At 48.9% G+C, this 19,938-nt stretch overlaps 1 protein-coding gene across 1 annotated transcript in view; it reads right to left on the reverse strand.

The window, feature by feature from the left end:
- The window catches only part of TENT4B (terminal nucleotidyltransferase 4B), a 56,371-nt gene that overhangs the window by 16,679 nt on the left and 19,754 nt on the right, over positions 1–19,938 (reverse strand). Inside the window, exons 2-3 of the mRNA XM_036275355.1 lie at positions 2,301–2,424; positions 266–312 (exon numbers count right to left, since the gene is read on the reverse strand). Coding sequence (XP_036131248.1) covers positions 266–312; positions 2,301–2,424 — 171 coding nt within the window. The remainder of the gene's footprint in view (positions 1–265; positions 313–2,300; positions 2,425–19,938) is intronic.

Here is a 19,938-nt window from a genome sequence, read left to right on the forward strand (position 1 = left end):
TGGACAGTTTCTGCAGGGTGGTCCATCGCTACCCGCGGAAACGGACTCTACTGCTACACGCCCTGCCCAGCCATCCGCGGTGATGCAGACGGTATCTGCACCCCGGTCTGATAAGCTGTCTGAAGCGATATGCTACCTCAATAGAATTCAAATAAAACACAGGTTCGTGGATTTCTGTTTCATAAATCTGTTTTGTTTCTACACTTACACATTCAACAGCCTTAAAAGATGCACAACCCCTTGAAAGTGGCATAAATATACTAACCTAGTAGGTAAATACAGGCCAGTTTTGAAACTCCCAAATATCTGGACCTGAAATAGAAACAATTATCATATTAAATGTTATTAGCCCAGAGCTACCATGCCATGAGAAATGCCGGTTTCTGCTACCCTCTACTGGCATTTTTGAGTACTGCAAGAGCAGTTTACCAACCCCACACTTCAGGGATCCCATAGGCAGATATTCAAAATACAGTTAAGCCTGGCTGGGTGTGGCTCAGCGCATTGAGAGTAGACCCATGGACTGAGAAGTCCTGGTTAGAGTCCCAGTCAGGGCACATGCCCAGGTTGCCGGCTTGATCCCCAGTAGAGGGTGTGCAGAAGGCAGCTGATCAGTTTCTCACATCGATGTTTCTCTCTTTCTCTCTAAAAAAAAATTAATAAAGCCCGGCCAATGTGGCTAAGGGGTTGAGCATCAATCCATGCACCAAGAGGTCACCGGTTTGATTCCCAGTCAGGGCGCATCCCCAGGCTGTGGGCCTGATCCCCAGTGGGAGGCGTGCAGGAGGCAGCCAATAGATGTTCTCTCTCATCAATGTTTCTTTCTCTTTCTTCCTTCCTCTCTCTCTAAAATCAATAAAGAAAAATAACTTTTTTAAAAAAAGGATGAGGGAAGAAAAAGCACAACCTTACAGGAGAGACAGACCTGAGCACCTACTCACAGCCTGGGCTCCGCGTCTGAAAAGCAAACGTGGATGAAGCTGCACCTCGGGAGGAGGAGGGGGAGCTGAGATCAGTGCGTCTTGACCTCAGCACTACTGACACCAGGGCAGATCATTCTCAGTGGGGGGGCTACCCTGCGCTGTGGGCGTTCAGAGACGCCCTTGGCCTGCACCCACCGCCTGCCAGAAGCACCTCACCTGTCGTGACCATGAAAACTGCTCCCAGCCCTGGCCGGTTTGGCTCAGCGGTTAGAGCGTCAGCCTGCGGTCCGGAGAGACCCGGGTTCGGTTCCCACTAAGGGCATGTACCTCTGTTGCAGTTTGTCCCCGGCCCTGGTTGGTTGTGCGGGTGGCAGCCACTCGATGTGTCTCTTTCGCGTCAATGTTTCTCTCTCTCTCTCTCTCTTCCTTTCTCTCCCTCCCGCTCTATCTGAATAAAAAATGAAAAAAAAACAAAACGTCCTTGGGTGAGGATTAAAAAAAAGAAGAAAACTGCTCCCACCCGCAGCGCCGAGTGCCTCCGGGGGCACCCCCCCCCCGCCCGCTGAGAGCACTGCAGACCGACAGCGGGCAAGGGGCTGCAGCCCTGCTCAGCGAAGGGCCGGGGCTCCCGTCTCCCCTCTCCTACAGTGTCTCATTTGAGGCATTTTTGTTTCACCAACTGGACAAAAAAACCCTGGCTCCCCTTTGGCCACCACGACGTCTAAAGGAAGCTATATAATACACAGTCACGGATTCTAACAAGTATACCGAGTGCACAGAACTGTACAACAGACCCTCGAGGGAGCCCTAGAAAGTGCAGTCTGGGCTGACTCAGTGTAGTAACAAGAACCACAAATAAACAGAGGCAATCCTGGGCACAAGTTGTGTTCCCTGGGGGGGGGCTGGGAGACAGGGGTGGTCAGAAACACAAGAGACCAGCCCTTGGGGAGGGGGCTGAGCAGAGGCCTGCATCAGCCTAAGCAAATGAACTTCAGATAACATGAGCCATTCCTGCCCGAGGTCTGCATTCCGCTATGCACAACGACACGAAGTTTGCCCTGGCAGGTTGGACTGATGGCAGTGACACAGCACCTCGGACAGCACGACCAGACACAGCACCTCGGACAGCATGACCACAGCCGGCGTGCCCCTCTCTGACCAGGGCCTCCTGTCTGCCCCGCCCGCACTGCAGGGCAAGGTTCTGAGCAAGTAGCCGATTCAGTGCTAGTGATTCAGAAGCCCAATTCTAAAGGCTGGAGAAAAGTGTTGGCCTTCAAAATGTCATCAGACCATGGCTGCAGACGCACAAGACAGCTGCCTGTGAGGCTTGGACGAGACACAGGCACAGCATCCCCCCGCGGCCGGAGCGGCACTCACGTCGGCGCTGGGCCAGAGCTCCTTGATGACGCCCTCGATCCTGTTCACCACCTCCATCCGCATCTTCTCCTCTTCTGGCCTCGGAGACATGTACTCGTAAAAATCACTGATTTCTTCGTGCAGGCTGGGGAAAAGCAGAAAAGTTAATATGGGCCGGGCCGATCTCATAAAAAACCACTATCTTAAGTAATCTTATCTAATTACGTCTTATAACTCAGCTGATGACTTTACAGCCTAGATTTCTACATGAATTTTATTTTAGTTTACTTATTTATTTTCTGTTAATCCTCAACCAAGAATATTTTTCCCATTGATTTCTAGATAGAGTGGGAGGGAAGGAGGGAGAAGTATCAATGTGTGAGAGAGACACTGATTGGTTCATGTGCCCTTGACCAGGAATCGAACTCATAACCCTTCTATCCTCGGGCTGATGCGCTAACCCCTTAGCGACTCCAGTCAGGGCTCTAACTCTTCATTTTAATGCTACAACTCATGCCGAGCTAAGATGGGAAGGTTCGGAACCTAATAAAAAATGCCAGAATAATTCCATGAACCACGCAAGCCCGATGGAATGCTAGCAGTTCTGCACATTAGTCGTGCGCCCGTGCGGAGCACTGCTGCTGTGCTCCAGGGGACACGGACGGGGGGCAATGCAGTGGCACAGGCAAGTCCCTGTGTCCTGCGTGGGCCCCCTCTCTCCCGTGCACGCTCTCTGCACAGGAGAAGGACGTGTCTTGCATGCCTGCTCGGAGAACTCCATGACGAGCTCAGCCAGTGGCTACCAGCACAGACCTGAAGGGAATGGATACAGACAAGGCTCCGTGAAAGAGCTGGGCTCCCAGGGACCAGGAGGCACCTGACAACAGTTGGCTTTGAATGACAAGCCAAAAAGTTGGGATTTGCCCTATAGTAACAGGAATTTGAATGTTTCTGAGAGGGACCAGGACAGACAGGCCTCAGACGTGGAGCATTTTAAGAAGGCTCCCCGGTAACTGCACCACGGACGGGCAGAGACCAGCCTGGAAGCGGCGAGCAGCTCACTCCTGCATGACTGCAGCTGGGGGGACCGCAGAGGCCTCGGATGGTGCTGGGCAAGGAATGGGCTCCGGGAACCCACACACGGACACGAGGCCCAGAGCCCAGGCCCAGGATGGAGAGGGGAGGTGGCCGAGGGCTGGGGATCAAGGAAGGAAGGAAAGGAGAAACTGACCAGGCCAGCTTTCTGTGGTTATTAACACTGCAGGACAGAAGGCAAGGCGAGTGGCGGCCTTTCCAAAGAGTTGCATGAGATGAGCTACCTCTGAGCGGGCACTGAGTGTGCCATGGAAGGAAACCTGTTGGATGTGACAACAAGGGAGACTCCTCCAGGCAGTTGGAGGTGAGCCCAAGTGGGGACAATCTGGTGTCTCAGCCCAGCACAACTGGGAGCACGAGGGGCAGAGGGGAACGTTCCATCTGTCACAGTTCAGGAAAGCTGTTTCAAAACAAGGCCCCTTCTTGTCCCTCCAGAATTATCTCCATGAGGGAACAAGGATATTCGCCACCTTACTGCTTGAAATACTAAAGACTGAGAGACGGCCTCTGTCCATCAGTGGATCCAGCTGCAGATCACAGGACACCCGCTGACCCTCCCGTAAATGACAGCTGGTAACCCACCACAGAGAACCACGCAGAGTTACAGAGGCCAAGGGAGAAAGAGCTGAGATTTGTTCAGTTTCAAAGGAAAAGCACAATGTATTTAGCAGGACCCCTTTCGTTTGCATTGCACACACACACACACACACACACACACACTGCTTCTTTCTGCGCTGACCGTTCTCTGGAAGGAGGGCTGCTAATGGATCGCCACAGGGACAGGCATGAGGACAGCCGGGGGCCTTGAAGAGTCAGTCCATCGCTGTGTACCAGCACAGCTGGTTTTTTTAACCCTCACCCAAGGATAACTTCCCATTTATCTTCAGATACAGTGAGAGAGAAGGAGGGAGGGAGGGAGAGAGACATCAATTGGTTGCCTCCCGCACAACCCCAACCAGGGCCAGGGACCAAACCGCAACTGAGGTACATGCCCTTGACCAGAATCGAACCCACGACTCTTTGGTCTGTGGGCTGACGCTCTAACCACTGAGTCAAACCAGCCAGGGCTGTACAGCTTTATAAAATTAGCAGTATGGCCCTGGCCAGTGTGGCTCAATGATTAGTGTCATCCCGAGCATCGAAGGGTCTCAGGTTCAAATCCCAGTCAAGGGCACGTAACTGGGTTGCAGGTTCAATCCCCAGCCCTGGTTGGGGCTTGTGCAGAAGGAAACCAATTCACGTGTCTCTCATATTGATGTTTCTCTCTCCTTCCTCCTTTCCTGTCTTTAAAAAAAAAATCAGTGGAAAAAATATCCTCAGGTAAGGATTAACAAAAAAATTAATAAATGAATAAAATTACCAGTGTGTATTTGTTTGCTTTTCTTTTTTTATCCTCACCCGAGGACATTTTATCATTTTTTGTTCAGATAGAGTGGGAGGGAGAGAGAGGAAGAAAGAGAGAGAGAAACATCAATGTGAAAGGGACACATCGAGTGGCTGACACCCACACGACCCAACCAGGGCCGGGGACGAACTGCAACCAAGGTACATGCCCTTAGCGGGAACCGAACCCGGGTCTCTCTGGACCGCAGGCCAACGCTCCAACTGTTGAGCCAAACCGGCCAGGGCTGTTTGCTTTTCTAACAGGGACCTGTCTGGAGTAACTATGGGCCGTCTGTCACCTTCTTTGTATTTCCCCACATGAAGTGTGTGTGTGTGTGTGTGTGTGTGTCCTCCTCCCCACAGAACAGGGTCTCTATACCATACTGTTTAGTGATTAAATCTGGTGAGTGAATGGGGAGGGGGGGGGTTGCTTTAAAAATATTTTTTTAAATATATTTATGCCCTGGCCAGTCTGGCTCAGTGGTTAGAGCGTCGGCCCGCAGACCAGACAGTCCCAAGTTCGGTTTCTGCTAAGAGCACGTACCTTGGTTGCAGTTTGTCCCCGGCCCCGGTTGGGATCATGTGGGTGGCAGCCAGTTGATGTGTCTCTCTCACATTGATGTTTCTCTCTCTCTCCCCCCCGTCCCACTCTATCTGAAGATAAATGAAAAAAAAAAGGTCCTCAGGTGAGGATAAAAATAAAAAAATAAAAAATATATACATTTTATACAAGCTACCTTTTAAAAATGCATATACGCTAATTACCATTGTATATTTTTATAAGATTTTTATATCAAGGAAAAGTACTCATTAAAGAAAACTGACACTTAAAGGAAAAAGAACTGGAGTCACTGTGCCAACCCAGCCTTGCAGACCAAAGGCAGCCCGAGCACCTGGGCAACCACAGCAGAAACCGAGAGGTCAGCCTGGGGGGGACCCGAACCCCAGCAGGATGTCCGGGAAGTCACTGCATGCCCAACGCAGTCGGAGCTTCTGCCGGCCTCTGATTGGCCCTTTCTGGGGACGCCCGGATGGGCTGCTCGGCCGCGTTTCTGGAGGAGCACGTTACAGCTGCTGGCAGTGGCTCCCCTGGAGAAGACTGGGGGGGGGGGGCTTGCCTTTTGTGCTGCCGGCCCCCTCTCAAGGGCACGCAGGCCCCGAGACAGGAGGGTCGCGCTAGGCCTGGGGCGAGCCCACTGCGCCTGAGTGCCGCCTTCAGGAGGCCCCACAACTGGGTCTTTACAAAGGAACTCGCACACACACTCTCTGCGCTCCCGCACTTCCAGCTCCCGGCCAGACAGCTCGACCCAGAAGTCACTTCACACTCACTAAGTCCAAATGGAATTCCGTGTCTGTCTCCAAAGCCTATGCCTGCTCAGTGTAGTGCCCCCTTCGAGTTACTGTTCCCCAAACGGAAGCTTCAGCCTTCCTCGTAACAGGTCTCCAAATCCTATCTGTTCCACCCACCCTCCAAAAGCCCACTTCCACGTCACAACCCGTCCGCCCCCGGCTCCTGTCCTGTCTGTCTCTGTAGGACAGGCAGCAGCCTCCAAGCGGTGCCCGTGGCTGCCATCTCCTCATCAGAGCGCCACCCTGCCCAGCCTCCCAGCACAGCCGCACGGAGCGTGCCCAGCGTGCCTTCTCAAGACCCCGCCCTTGCCCAGGCAGGCCCTGTGCCCGGATACCTCCTTATGCAGCCTTCCAGAGCTCAAATGTCACCTCCCCGGTACAATCCCGGCCCTCCCCAGGGCTCCTGTCCACGCCAGTCCTGTCCCACTTCCTGCCTAGCAGTCAGTGACAGCTAGTTACCTGCTTACAGGCCTGTCCACTCAGACTCACCTCTCCTGGACTCAGCCCCACGCCCCAGGCCCAGGACACAGCACAGAGAAGCTCTTCCTTAGGAAGAGACCCTCAGGCCACACGGCTACACCCACATCCCAGGACACAGCACAGAGAAGCTCCTCCTTAGGAAGAGACCCTCAGGCCACACGGCTACATCTGCCACACCCACATCCACATGGTCATAGAGGAGACCGTGTGCCTTAAAGTGAGTTCGGTACCAGGATCCAAAAAAACAGACAAGCCCACTGCAGGTGACAATGACAGAGCCAGAAAGGAGGGCAATGCGTCCCGAGAGTGACAGACGGGCTTCCGAGGTAAGGACACAGTCCCACGTCTCAGAAACACGTCTCCCGGGGCAGAGGCCCGGAGGCAAGACAGCACCCACAGTGAGCATGGAGGCGTCTCAAAGCCAAGGTTTAGAGATGTTTCCAGAACGGAATGCCCAACTATCTGATATTTTTAAGTCTGTAGAACGTGTCTAACTTTCTATAGTACTGACCAGGAGTATCAAAGCTACAAAGAAAAAGAAACGTACTCCCACCCCCCAAATTCTCACTATATCCTAAGATTTACAAAACAAGGGAGAGAACATATGGATGACAGCGTCAACTCATTCTAAAGAAAACGGAGTCGACGTCTCTGGTTTCTGCAGGCTCTGTGGGCATCGACACTGCTGTTCACAGCTGGAAATGCCACGCCTGCGGCCACCCGCCTTGGCGAGGACCTGGAGTAAAGGCACAGAGAATGTGCCCTCCGTGATGGACATTTCATTTTTTTTCTTCTTTGAAGAGGTGGTCTCATACCTGCTTTCCTTTCAAATGCTGTCTATCGCCTGCTGCTCTCGATTTCTGGACCGCGGTTTATTCGGCCAGTGTTTCGGGAGGGTGGTTTTTCACTTGATTTCCCGTCCCTTCCCCCTTTACTGCTCTGAAGAGGGAATACAACACTCTGACTTCTTCCCCGGGCTGCTCCTTCGCTCCTCCAACCTGCCCCACTTCTACGCAACTGTAAGGTGAAGGGATCGAGGGAGAAGGGGAAGGACTGTCGCCGGAGAGCGGCTCGGTCTGACCCAGCTCTCTCCCCTTCCAGGGAAAGTTCCGAACGCCCCGCCACTCTCAGCAGACCTACCCAAATTTGGAAACAGTTGGGAAGCTTGAAGAATAGTTGATAGTGCTCCCTCACTAAGACCAAATATCTCGAGATAAAAGCTTGGTTAATAAACGTATTCCCCAAATGGGAGGTCCTCAAATATTTGCAGAGTTAAAAAACTCCAGCCCTGGCCGTTTGGCTCAGCGGTTAGAGTGTCAGCCTGCGGTCCAGAGAGACCCGGGTTCGGTTCCCGCTAAGGGCACGTACCTCAGTTGCAGTTTGTCCCCGGCCCTGGTTGGTCGTGCGGGTGGCAGCCACTCGATGTGTCCCTTCACATCGATGTTTCTCTCTCTCTCTTCCTCTCTCTCCCTCCCGCTCTATCTGAACAAAAAAATGGAAAAATGTCCTCGGGTGAGGAAAAAAAAACAAACAAACTCCAAATGTAGCCCTGGCCGGTTTGGCTCAGCGGTTAGAGCGTCAGCCCAGGACCAAAGGATCGCAGGTTCAATTCCGGTCAAGGGCATGTACCTCAGTTTCGGTTCGGTCCCGGTCCTGGTGGGGGTCATGTGGGAGGCAACCAGTCAGTGGGTCTCTCTCACATGGATGTTTCTCTCTCTCCTTCCCCCCAACTCTGTCTGAAAAATCATTGGAAAAAGTGTCCTCAGGCCCTAGCCTGTTTGGCTCAGCGGTTAGAGTGTCGGCCCACAGACCAAAGAATCCCGGGTTCGATTCTGGCCAAGGGCATGTAACTCGGTTGCAGTTCGTCCCCGGCCCCGGTTGGGGTCGTGCGCGTGGCAGCCCATCGTCGTGTTTCTCTCACATCGATGCTTCCCTCTCTCTCTTCCTCCCTGTCGCTCTCCCACCAGCTCTATCTGGAGATAAATGTAAAAAATAGCCTCGGGTGAGAATTTAAAAAAAAAAGAAGAAATGCGGGTGTGTTTGACCAAACTCATAGCCATTATTTCCATTTCGCGGACGTATTTACGTGTCTTTGGTGGAGACGGGTGCTCAGGAGCAGACACTGGCCTGCGACTACACGAGCCCTTGACATCTGCCCTGGGTTCGAGCACTGGTGACAGGTGCACCGCGCTTCCCAGGACCCTACACCCGGAAACCCAGGGGTCCCAAACGTGTTAGGGGTGACGATTTGTTTAATAAACTATATCAAATAAGGTAAACTCCTGACATACATTTAAAATCTTTGAACTGATGACTAATGATTACCTCGGACGGGGGAACTGGGAACAAGGGTACCGTGGAGAAAAGCTTCCATAGTTGACTGGGGTTTTCCCTGTGCCATTGAAATCTTTTGGGTAAGTGCTGGTATTGGTTGTGGAATTTTTTAAAGCTTAAGTGAAAAACACAAAGACAGACTGATTCACAGAGAATTCACTTATGTAAACGCTAAAAAACATAATGTAAACAAACCCAGTTGACTTCATGAGGCCCTATACTCTTTCAAAATGAACAACAAAATAAACTCTAAAAGATACATGAAAATTTACAGCTGTTTGAAAAAGCACAAAGGAAACAAAACCAACAACCAAACATAAAAATCACCGATAGCCCCACCCCCAGAACAGCAGCGCACAGCCGCGGGGACTGCCGGACACCTGTCGTCCGCCGCTCTACCCATAGGCCACTGCAGTCAGTGGAAACATCATGCCTGTTGTTGGACACTAGAAAAACAAGTTTTTAATGACTGTACATTATTCTAGAATATGAATACACTGTAATTTATCCTACCAATCTCTTATTGTTGAGCATTTAGGTTGCTTCCAATTTTTCACTACTTAATTAACTTAATGTTATCTTTGCACATAAATCTGAACTCAACTCTCATTTTTCTCTTAGAATAAATGCATTACTTGGTGAAAAGTTATGAACTAATACTGTTGAATAATATTCCCTAAATGCCCTCCACCAGATGGGTGCCGATACAGTCTCCCACAGAAAAGCATGAGGGTCCTTCCCTAACCCATACACCAATGAAGAGGGTTTTGTTGTGATTCTTTGATTCCTAATAAGGTCAGGAATTTTCTCCATGTTTTTTGGACATTTGTATTCTATCTTTTCAACTCATTTCAATAAGCTATTCGACGGAATTAACATGCAGTTTGAAGAGTGTGGGCTGGGCTCGAGGGGCGTCCTTGCCACCACTCCCTGGGCACCCGGTGCCCCGCCTCTCCCAGCCCACGTGCCAGCTGCAGAATGAGGGAGGACCCATCTGGAGGGCTCTGCCTGGACGCAACAAGAGCACACAGTAAACCCTCGATAAATATCAGCTATCATGAATTATTATTAACAAATATTTATGAAATGCCTACGAAGGGTGAGCCACTGAGCTAGGCACTAAGAAACGACATTGAGCAAGACAAACGAGGTCCCTGCCACCATGAAGTTTACAGCCTACTGAGAATTCATTTAAAACATTTAAAAATAACATGTTTATTAAATTTATTAGGGTGACATTGGTTAATTGTTTTTATTTTTCCTCCTTATTTTTTATGTTGTGTTTGTTATTTTCTTTTTGGTTCATTAGTATTCTTTTTCTTTTTTATCCTCACCCGAGGCCATTTTTGCATTTATCTTGAGACAGAGCAGGAGGGAGAGAGGAGAAAGAGAGAGAGAAACATCAATGTGAGAGAGTCACATGGAGTGGTCGCCACCCACACAACCCCAACGGGGGCTGGGGACAAACTGCAAACGAGGTACGTGTCCTTAGTGGGAACCGAACCCGAGTCTCTCTGGTCTGCGGACCAAAGCTCTAACTGCTGAGCCAAACCAGCCGGGGCTCATTAGTCTTTATATATTATGGCTATTAACCTTTTACCATAGAGACAAATATCCTTTCCTGTTAGTCTTTCCATTTGTGAAGTTTTTTTGATGTGTATAAATTCATTTTTTAAAATGTATTTTTATTGCTGAAAGTATTACAGATATCCCCACTTTCTTCCCCCATTGACCCCCTCCTCCCCACTCTCACCCCACTCCTGCCTTCCCCACACTACTGTCTGTGTCCATTGGTTAGGCACATATGCATGTAAGTTCTTTGGTTTATCTCCCCCCGACCCCGTTCCTTCTGAGGTTCGTCAATCTAACAACCAATTTGTACTTCTTAATCCCTTCATCTTTTTTGACCATTCCCCCAACCCCCTCCACCTGGCAATCAACAAAAAGTTCTCTGTATCTATGAGTCTGTTTCTGTCATGCTTGTCTGTTTGATTTGTAGATTTAATTGATAGTATGTATTAATTGCCATTTTATTATTCATATTTTTTACCTTCTTCGAGAAGACCCTTCAACATTTCATATAATACTGGTTTTGGTGGTGATGAACTCCTTTAGCTTTTTCTTGTCTGGGAAGCTCTTTTATTTTATTATTATTATTTTTTAATCCTCACCCAAGGATATTTTTACATTAATCTTCAGATAGAGCTGGAGGGAGAGAGGGAGGAAGAGAGAGAGAGAGAGAAACATCAATGTGGGAGAGACACAGAGATTTGTTGCCACCCGCACAACCCCAACTGGGGTGGGGATGAACCGCAACCGAGGTACATGCCCTTGGCTAGAATCAAACCCGGGACTCTCTGGTCCATGGGCGACGCTCTTACGGCTGAGCCATACCGGCCAGGGCTGAGAAGCTCTTTTATATGTCCATCGATTCTAAATGATAGATTTTTAGGATAGAGTAATCTTGGTTGTAGGTCCTTTATTTTCATCACTTTGAATATTTCTTTCCACTCCTTTCTGGATTGCAAAGTTTCTTTTGAGAAATCAGCTGACAGTCTTAGGTGAGCTCCCTTGTAGGTAATTAACTGCTTTTCTCTTGCTGCTGTGTCTTGGTGTGGACCTCTTCCGGTTTATCTTGTTCGGGACTCTCTCTGTTTCCTAGACTTGTAGTTTGTTTCCTTCACCAAATTAGGGAAATCTGTCATTTTTCCAAATAGGTTTTCAATTTCTTGCTCTCTCTCTTCTTCTTCTGGCACCCCCATGATGCAAATGTTGATAAAGTTGTCCCAGAGGCTGCTTACACTATCCTTATTTATTTATTTTTTCCCTGTTCTGATTGTTTTTTGCTTCCTTATATTCCAAATCAATGGTTTGATTCTCAGCTTCACCTACTCTACTGTTGATACCCTATAAATTATTCTTTATTTCAGATAGTGCATCCTTCATTTCTGACTGGTCCTTTGTTATGCTCTTGAGGTCCTCACTGTAAGGACTATTGAGCATCCTTATAAGCAGTGTTTTGAACTCTGCATCTGTTAGATTGCTTATCTCCATTTCGTTTAGTTATTTTCCTGGAGTTTTGTTCCATTCTTTCATTTGGGATCTGGTTCTTTGTCTCCTCATTTTGGCTGTCTCCCTGTGTTTGTTTCTATGTAATAAGAAGAGTTGCTACGTCTCCTAGGCTTGGTAGGAGGCCTATTGTAGTAGATGTCCTGTAGGGTCCAGTGGCCAGCTGGGCACTCGAGGTGTATCCCCCCAATGTGGACTGTACACCTTTCTGTTATAACTGAGTCTTAATTGCTGTTGGCACATCAATGGGAGAGATTTACTCAGGCTGATCAGCTGCAAGGACTGGCTGTGCCCACTGACCACCTTGGAGGATCAGCTGTGCAGGGGCCACCACACAGAGCAAGACTTACTTCAGCAGGGTTCTGGTACCCACTGAGTCCATTTCTTGAGTGTGTCGCTTGTCAAGGTGGTTGGTTCGTGGTGGTCTGACGTGGTCTAAAGCTGTCCTTTGGGTCTGCTGGCTCTGGGGCCTCCCGGGAGATGCAGGCCAGGGTCAGCCACTGCCTCTGTTCTACCCGGAGCCACCAGACATAAGCTGCAGTCTGCAGATGGCTGCTTCTTGTGCTGGGCTTGGAGGTGTCCAGGAGAGGCCAAGCTGAACCAGGACCTTGCTGCTGCTGGTGCCAGGCCTGGGGCCACTTAGTGAGATATGGTATGGGGCTCGCTGAGGCCAGATGCTGCTTGTTTGAGAGACTTTAGGAAAACCCAAAGCTTGAGCCAAGAAAGGTCAATCCTATGGTAAAGCCACTAAAAACAGCTTGGGTGGGCCTGAAAGGTGGGTGGGGAAGGGCCTCAGGGAATCACCAGGGCAGGGCAAACAGTGTGAGCCAGGTTGCTGGAGTCCCAGATATGGCGCCGTCCATGGGGAAAGGGCTCACCAAAGGAACGTCAGCTTCTGCCAGCACGTCGGTCTGGGAGAAAGCTGCCTCTTCAGCTCTCTCCCCGATGCCAAAATACGCAGTTCTTTCCGGGATGTCTCTGGTGCCCTTCAAGCTGCCTCCCCGGTGCTGGACCCCAGAGGGAACGGGTCCGAATAAGTCCATGCACGGGCCCTTTAAGAGAAACCGCCTGGGGCTCCAGCAGCCTCAGCCTCCCTCAGCCTCAGTTCCTGCTGGTTTTACAGCCAGAAGTGATGGGGATTCTCTTCTTGGCACTGGAACCCTGAGCTGGGGGGCCTGGTGAGGGTCGGGGGGCCCCTTGCTCCTCAGGGAGGATCTTCATAGCCTTCACAGCCTAGGTATCCCTGCTGATTTCTATCTGCCACACGTGGGTGTGGGACCAGCCCGTCTGCCCCCGCCCTTCTCCCGGTCTGGCTGTGGCTGCTTTAATGTCATTGTTGTAGGACTTCCATGCAGCTCGATTTCAGGCAGTTCTGAAGGATGGTTGTTCTGTAGTTTAGTTGTCATTTTGACGTGGTTGAGGGAGGAGGGGGTACTGCACGTGTACTCACGCTGCCATCGTGACCAGAGGTCGACGTGTATAAATTCTTTATGTTCATGGACTTATACCTATGAATCTTCGCCAGAAAGCAACAGACAGCTAAGGTAAATGAATGTGCGCGTAACAAGAAAGGGCAGCTCACATGCACCTGCAGTGCTGGGGTGCACGCGGGAGTGGCGGGGAGGGGGGAACACGGAAGGCCCACGCCCCACCTAAAGGAAGAGGCTGCCACTTAATGCCACCCGGGGGTGTGAGCCCAGTACTGCCGACGCTTCCCATTCCTCTAGGAGGTAACATTTTTATTTTAAAATCCTGACATAATTTTCTAAAGGTAAATTAAACAATATAAACAGTACAGGCCGTAGCATGTGCAGCTCTGATCCAGTCATTAGTCATCAGTCCATAACCTCTGCTTTTAAGTCTCCCTTTCCGACATGTTTCAAAGGCTTTTTTTATCTGAAGATTAGGAAAATATCTGATTATCAAGAGAATGAAAAGACAAGCCACAGACTGGGAGAAAATATTTGCAAAACACACAGTCTGATAAAGAATAGTTATACAAAATATACAAAAACCCTAACAACTCAAGAAGAAAACAACCCAATTAAAAAATGGGCCAGCCCAGCTGGTGTGACAGTGGTTGAGCGTCGACCCATGTACCAAGAGGTCACTGGTTCGATTTCCGGTCAGGGCACATGCCCAGGTTGTGGGCCCGATCCCCAGTGGGGGGCATGCAGCAGCCAATCCATGTTCTCTCTCATCGATGTTTCTATCTCTCTCTCCCTTCCTCTTTCTCTAAAAAATCAACAAAAACATTTAAAAATGGGCCAAAGGCCTAAACAGACACTTCAAAAAAAACAACACAGATGGCATGTAGCACATGAAAACATACCTGATATCTTATGTCATTAGGGAATTGCAAATTAAAACAATGAGATACCACTGCACACCTACCAGCAGAATGGCCAAAATCTAAACGCTGACACCAAACGCGGAGAGGGTGCGGAGCCCCGGGAACTCTCACCTACTACAGCTGAAATGCAGCATGGGGCAGCCACTGGAAGGCAGCTCGGCAATTTCTTACAAAATAAACATACTCACACCACATGACCCAGTAACCTCGCTCCTTCGTATTTACCCGGATGAGCTGAAAACATACGTCTCTGCCCAAAAAAACTGCAGATGTTTATAGCAGCTTTATTTCTAACTGCCAGACCTTGGAAGCAACCAAGACGTCCTTCAGTAGGTGAATAGATAAATAAACCGATATGTCCAGACAATGAATGTTATTTGGTGCTAAGAAGAAATGAGTGATCAAAGCCATGAAAAGACATGGAGGTACTTTAAATGCTTATTAGTAAATGAAAGAAGCCAATCCAAAAGGTTACATATACAGTACAATTCTAACTCACATTCTGGAAAAGGCAAAACAATGTGGAGAGAGCAAAAGGTTCAGTGGTTACCAGAGTTGGGGGAGCATGGGGTGAACAGGGGGAGAACAGAAGACTTCTAGGGTAGTGAAAGTATTCTGTATGTTAAATAGTGAGTATGTATCATTATACATTTATCCAAACCCATGAAATGTACCCCACCAAAAGATAATGACATCAATATAGATTCAATGATCATAATAAATGTACCCTGTTGGGAAGATAAACCTCTGTACCTTCCACTCGATTTTGTTTTTTTAGCAGAAGTTTATCTTTTTGTTTTTGTTTTTGTTCATTCTCACCCGGGGATACTTTTCCATTGATTTTTGGAGAGAGTGGAAGGGAGGGAGAGGGAGAGAGAGAGACATCGATTGGCTGCCTCCCACATGACCCCAACTGAGGTAAGGGATCAAACCTGCAACCCAGGTACATACCCTTGATCAAAAATCAAAAACCCATGACCCTTCAGTCCAAAGGTCAACGCTCTAACTGCTGAGCCAAATCGGCCAGGGCTTTATTATTTTATTTATTTTAGAGAGAGAGGGAGAGAGAGATAGAAACATCAATGAGAGATAAACATCAATTGGCTGCCTCCTACATGCCCCCTACTAGGGATCAAGTCCATAACCCAGGCATGTGCCCTGACCGGGAATCGAACCAGGGGCCTCTTGGTGCATGGGACGATGCCCAACCAACTGAGCCACACAGGTTGGGCCCTTCCACTCAATTTTGCCACAAATCTCAAACTGCTCCAAAAAATTAAATCTATTTTTAAAATCTGGCCAGTTTTGTTCTGAGGTTGGAGAGTCTGCAAAGGTACGTGCCTCGGTTGTGGTTCGGTCCTTGGCCATGGTCGGGTCGTGCAAGAGGCAGCCAACTGATGTGTCTCTCTCACATCGATGTCTCTGTCTCTGTCTCTGTCTCTGTCTCTCTCTCTCTCTCTCTCCCCCTTCTTCCCACTCTATCAGACAGTAAATGGAAAAATATCCTCGGGTGAGGATTAAAAAAAAAAAAATCTGACTATATTTCTTCTAGTTATTTTTTCTTTGTATTTAACTATCATTTATTCATAACTTTTTTTTCCAAATAGTTAATCAGTGTCCAGAACACTTTATTGATCAAGAAAAGGATACTCCAGTCTCCCCAGTGGCCTGAACCCACTCCTCCCAGCAATTCTGCCTCCCCATTCCCCTCCTTTGGGGAACAATTCCTGTCCCTACTGTCCTGTGTGTGTCTGGTGAGGTTTCCCAGCAGGGCCAGCCAGGGTTCTGGATGGGAGCAGGTATGGTGACCCCATCAGGGTGTCATCCCATGGTCATGGCCGAGATGGGCACATGACTCCAGCAGCCCACATGGTGTCCTTCCTCAGACTCTGTATACTGACACTTAGGAAGGTCATTTTCTCCTTTGACCTCCAGCTGTAAAAATAGAAGCTTGGAAGTATCAACAACCACACGTTCTTTTCCTCTAGCAACAAAAAGGAAGCTCATGGCATAGGACAGAAAGGAGCCAACCCTCAGAGAGGCAAAGTCAGGAGACACAGGGCTCTGGGGCCTCCTCAGGAGTCAATGGAGCGACTCTCACCCCACGGTGCCCCAGGTACTTGACAGAATAAATGCCTTCACTTGGTTTTGCTTAAACCAAGAGTGTTGATTTTCTTTCTCCTGCACTTGAAAAAAACCCTGATCCACACACACAGCCTTTGATGATACATTAAACTCTTCTGCAGAGGCGGGTCCTGCTTAGGCTTCTTTTCAGACCTGCTGCTGCTTCTGTCTACTCTAGGGCTCAGACGCGACCCCGAAAATTCTCAGTAAATCTAGAAACACTTGATAATACGAAACCAATCCTCCCCTAAAATCATCCTTAGTTTTCAAAAAAGTTCTTGGCTATTTTCCTGTTTATTCCTCTCCCTTCTCATTAAAAAAAAAATTTCACTGGGATTTTTATTTGAATTACATCATGGATTTATGAGTTGATTTAACATCTTTCAAGTCTTTCATGTCATGCACTGTAACTTTTTCTTTTTTCTTCACACTTCTGACTCTGCTCTAAATTATTTTGGGGGTTTTGATGCTCCGATGAGTGAAATCTTTTTTTTCTTTTTAAATTATATTTTTTGACTGTTATGTAGAAAAGCTAACGACTTTTGTATGTTTAGTTTATAACCAACCAGACAATTTTCTAGCTCTGCTGCATGAGCGGAATCACCGGGATAAGGCCGAATAGCCCTGGGAAAGCAGGCCCTGAGTTCTGCTCCTGATTGGACATTCAGTGTCTCCCGGGAGGCTGTGCATTGGTGTGAAAGTGCCTCTCCCCCAGGCTCTGGGCGTGTCCGCACAGTCCTAGGTCACTGCAGCTTACTCTTCAACAGACAAGTGTCATTTAAGGCTTTTCTCAATCCAGTTATTTTCAACAGCATCTGCTATACTTTTTGCCAGAAAAAAGAACGTGGTAGTTTGTTCCTTCCTTGACAACGAGGATGATGATAATAACGATGATAATATAAAAGTGACAACTCAAAGTATACGGCTTCTGTCTAAACACATTTCACAAACAAACCACTAAGATGATCGTCATGACAAAAATGTTTAAAGCCAAACAGAAACCCGATACCTTAATATCAATCAACTGTCCCCCCACCCAGGTTCCCAACTAGATAACTTTCTTAACTCAATAAATTAGAAACAAAACAAAACAGAGACTACACCTGACACTTCACTGAGCAGCCAACCAGAGCACAGAAAAACCAATTTTCTAGAAGTGCATGTAGAACATTTAAAACACTGATTATACAAATCATCTGGATCCCGAACTGTTGCAGCACGCTAGGTCTCGCAGACCAAATTTATTTTAAATACATATGTCTCAGCTACCCCCTGCCTTCTCTCAAAACCTGCGACTATTAGCGGTCACCCGTGTGCACGACGCACTGAGAAGCCCGTCTGCACTGACCTTCCCACTCCGAGCGAGGCTGACAGACTGTTTCCCGGGCATTTCTGATGTGCTGTATTGGGCCAGGCAGCACTTTGTCATAACAACGCTTACTCCCCAGCCTTCCTCAGACTCCCACTACATTATCCCCAATCCCCGAGAACAGTTTCAAGCTTGAAGAACTATGGACAAAGTAAGAGATCTATCAGACAGCCTACCAAATTATTAGTGTGTATGTGTATGTGTATGTAAAATACACACACATTTTTTTTGGAAGCTACTATAGACGCTTTGATAAGTTCAAAAAGGCCCTTTAATGATAAATAAAACAATGCCTCATTTAGTCTTCACTAATAGAAAATGAAATGTAAGTGTGGCCAAGCGCTCCCTACACGCTAACCCTTTAATATGATAAAACCGTGCTGCATGACCACGCCAGACAGAACGCGGGGCTTCCCCTTGTCCCACACCCAGGCCCTTGCTGTACGCCACCCCACCCCAGCCCTGCGCCAGCGGTCCGGCACGATCCGGGCTGAGTGCAGGCTCTGCAGCCTCACTGTCAGCTCCTTCCTACTCTGCCGTTCTGACTCCCACCCTTTGTCTGTACCGGCCTCTGTTCCCCTAACGTGGGCAGGAAAGGACAGGAAACTCACGAGAGCTGAAGGGTTTCTGCAAAGATGCAGCTCCTGGTTCTGGTGCTGGCTCCGAGGGCTCCCCCGCCGGGGCCAGAGCGCTGTAGGGGCCTGGCCTTGCCAAACGCCTCACTTCTCAGGCACCTCCGAGCTCTTCCCAGTCCCTAGCGCAGTCGTCCCCAGTCCCGTGAGGCCCCCCGGCAGCAGCTACCTCTAACAACTGAAACTCTGTTGTTTGTTTTTTTAAATATGTTTTTATTGATTTTTTTAGAAAGAGAGGAAGAGAGAGGGAGGAAGAGATAGGAGCACTGATGAGAGAGAAACACTGATCAGCTGGCTGCCTCCTGCATGTCCTTCACTGGGGACTGAGCCCGAAACCCAGGCTTGTGTCCTGACCAGGAAATCGAACAAGCGATCTCTTCACGCTCAACCGCTGAGCCACACCGGCCAGGGGTGAGATTTGTTTTTCAGATTTGGTTGTGCTATTGATTTTCTGTGATCATAGGAGAGTCTATGAGTCCCCATTCAAAAAACAAAGACTTAGCCTGATCTCACTTGAACACCCAACCATTACGATCAAATCCCAGCTCAGACTTTTCCAGCCAAGAGACTTTTCAGAAATTACCAATGGCCCCCAGCCTAACTGCCCGCATCTGAGCAGCTCTGGGAGGCCCCACCCAGCGCCTGGCACGTGGAACACCTTGAAGTCCCTACTGACCCTCAGGCTCCAGCTCCCTCGGGTCTTCGTGAGTGCGCGTGCACACACATACACACGCACACACATGCGCGCGGGTGATGAGAGGGTCTGACCAGGCACCTCTCTGTCACTCACCTTTTCCACCATCCTTCAGTCCCCTCATTACCCACAAAGCTATGGAAGGATGGGCAGAGCACTGTGCCAGATGCTGGCCAGCCCCTTAACCCGTCACATCAGACACACATCCCGCCGGAGATTCCAGGGCCTTCTGCAGCTCTGATTCCACCACTCCTCTCCGGCAGCCTGACTCCCTTCGTCCCTGGCCCTTTACCGGACCAAACGGCTCGCTCCCAAGTACTTCCCCAGATAACCCAAGCATCAACGGGGTTCCTCTATACCAGAGGCCAACAAACCACACCCACAGGCCTACCTCAGTCTACTTCCTATCTCTGAACAGCCCACAAGGTAGGAATGCTTTTACAGTTTTAAATGGTTGAACTCAAAATAAAAAGAGCATTTTGGATTAGGTGTAAGCTGCATACATAAAGTCTTACTGGCAAGTTGCTGTGCCCATTCGTCCCCACTCTGTCGGTGGCTACTGTCCTGTATTACAAAAGCAGAGACAAGTGGTTGAGACAGAGGCCTAACACCAACAAAGCTAAAAAGATTCACTAGCTGCTGACCCCTGCTCTATAGGGAAGCTCCATACTATATCCAAGGGAACACCTTACCCTGTGTGTTCCGTGTGCGCCCTGTGCTTGATTTCTAACAGAAACATTCACCTCTCCTGGAACCGGACTAGGGGGCCACTTCAC

Source organism: Molossus molossus, unplaced genomic scaffold (genome assembly GCF_014108415.1).
Source record: "Molossus molossus isolate mMolMol1 unplaced genomic scaffold, mMolMol1.p scaffold_m16_p_21, whole genome shotgun sequence".
Taxonomy (NCBI): domain Eukaryota; kingdom Metazoa; phylum Chordata; class Mammalia; order Chiroptera; family Molossidae; genus Molossus; species Molossus molossus.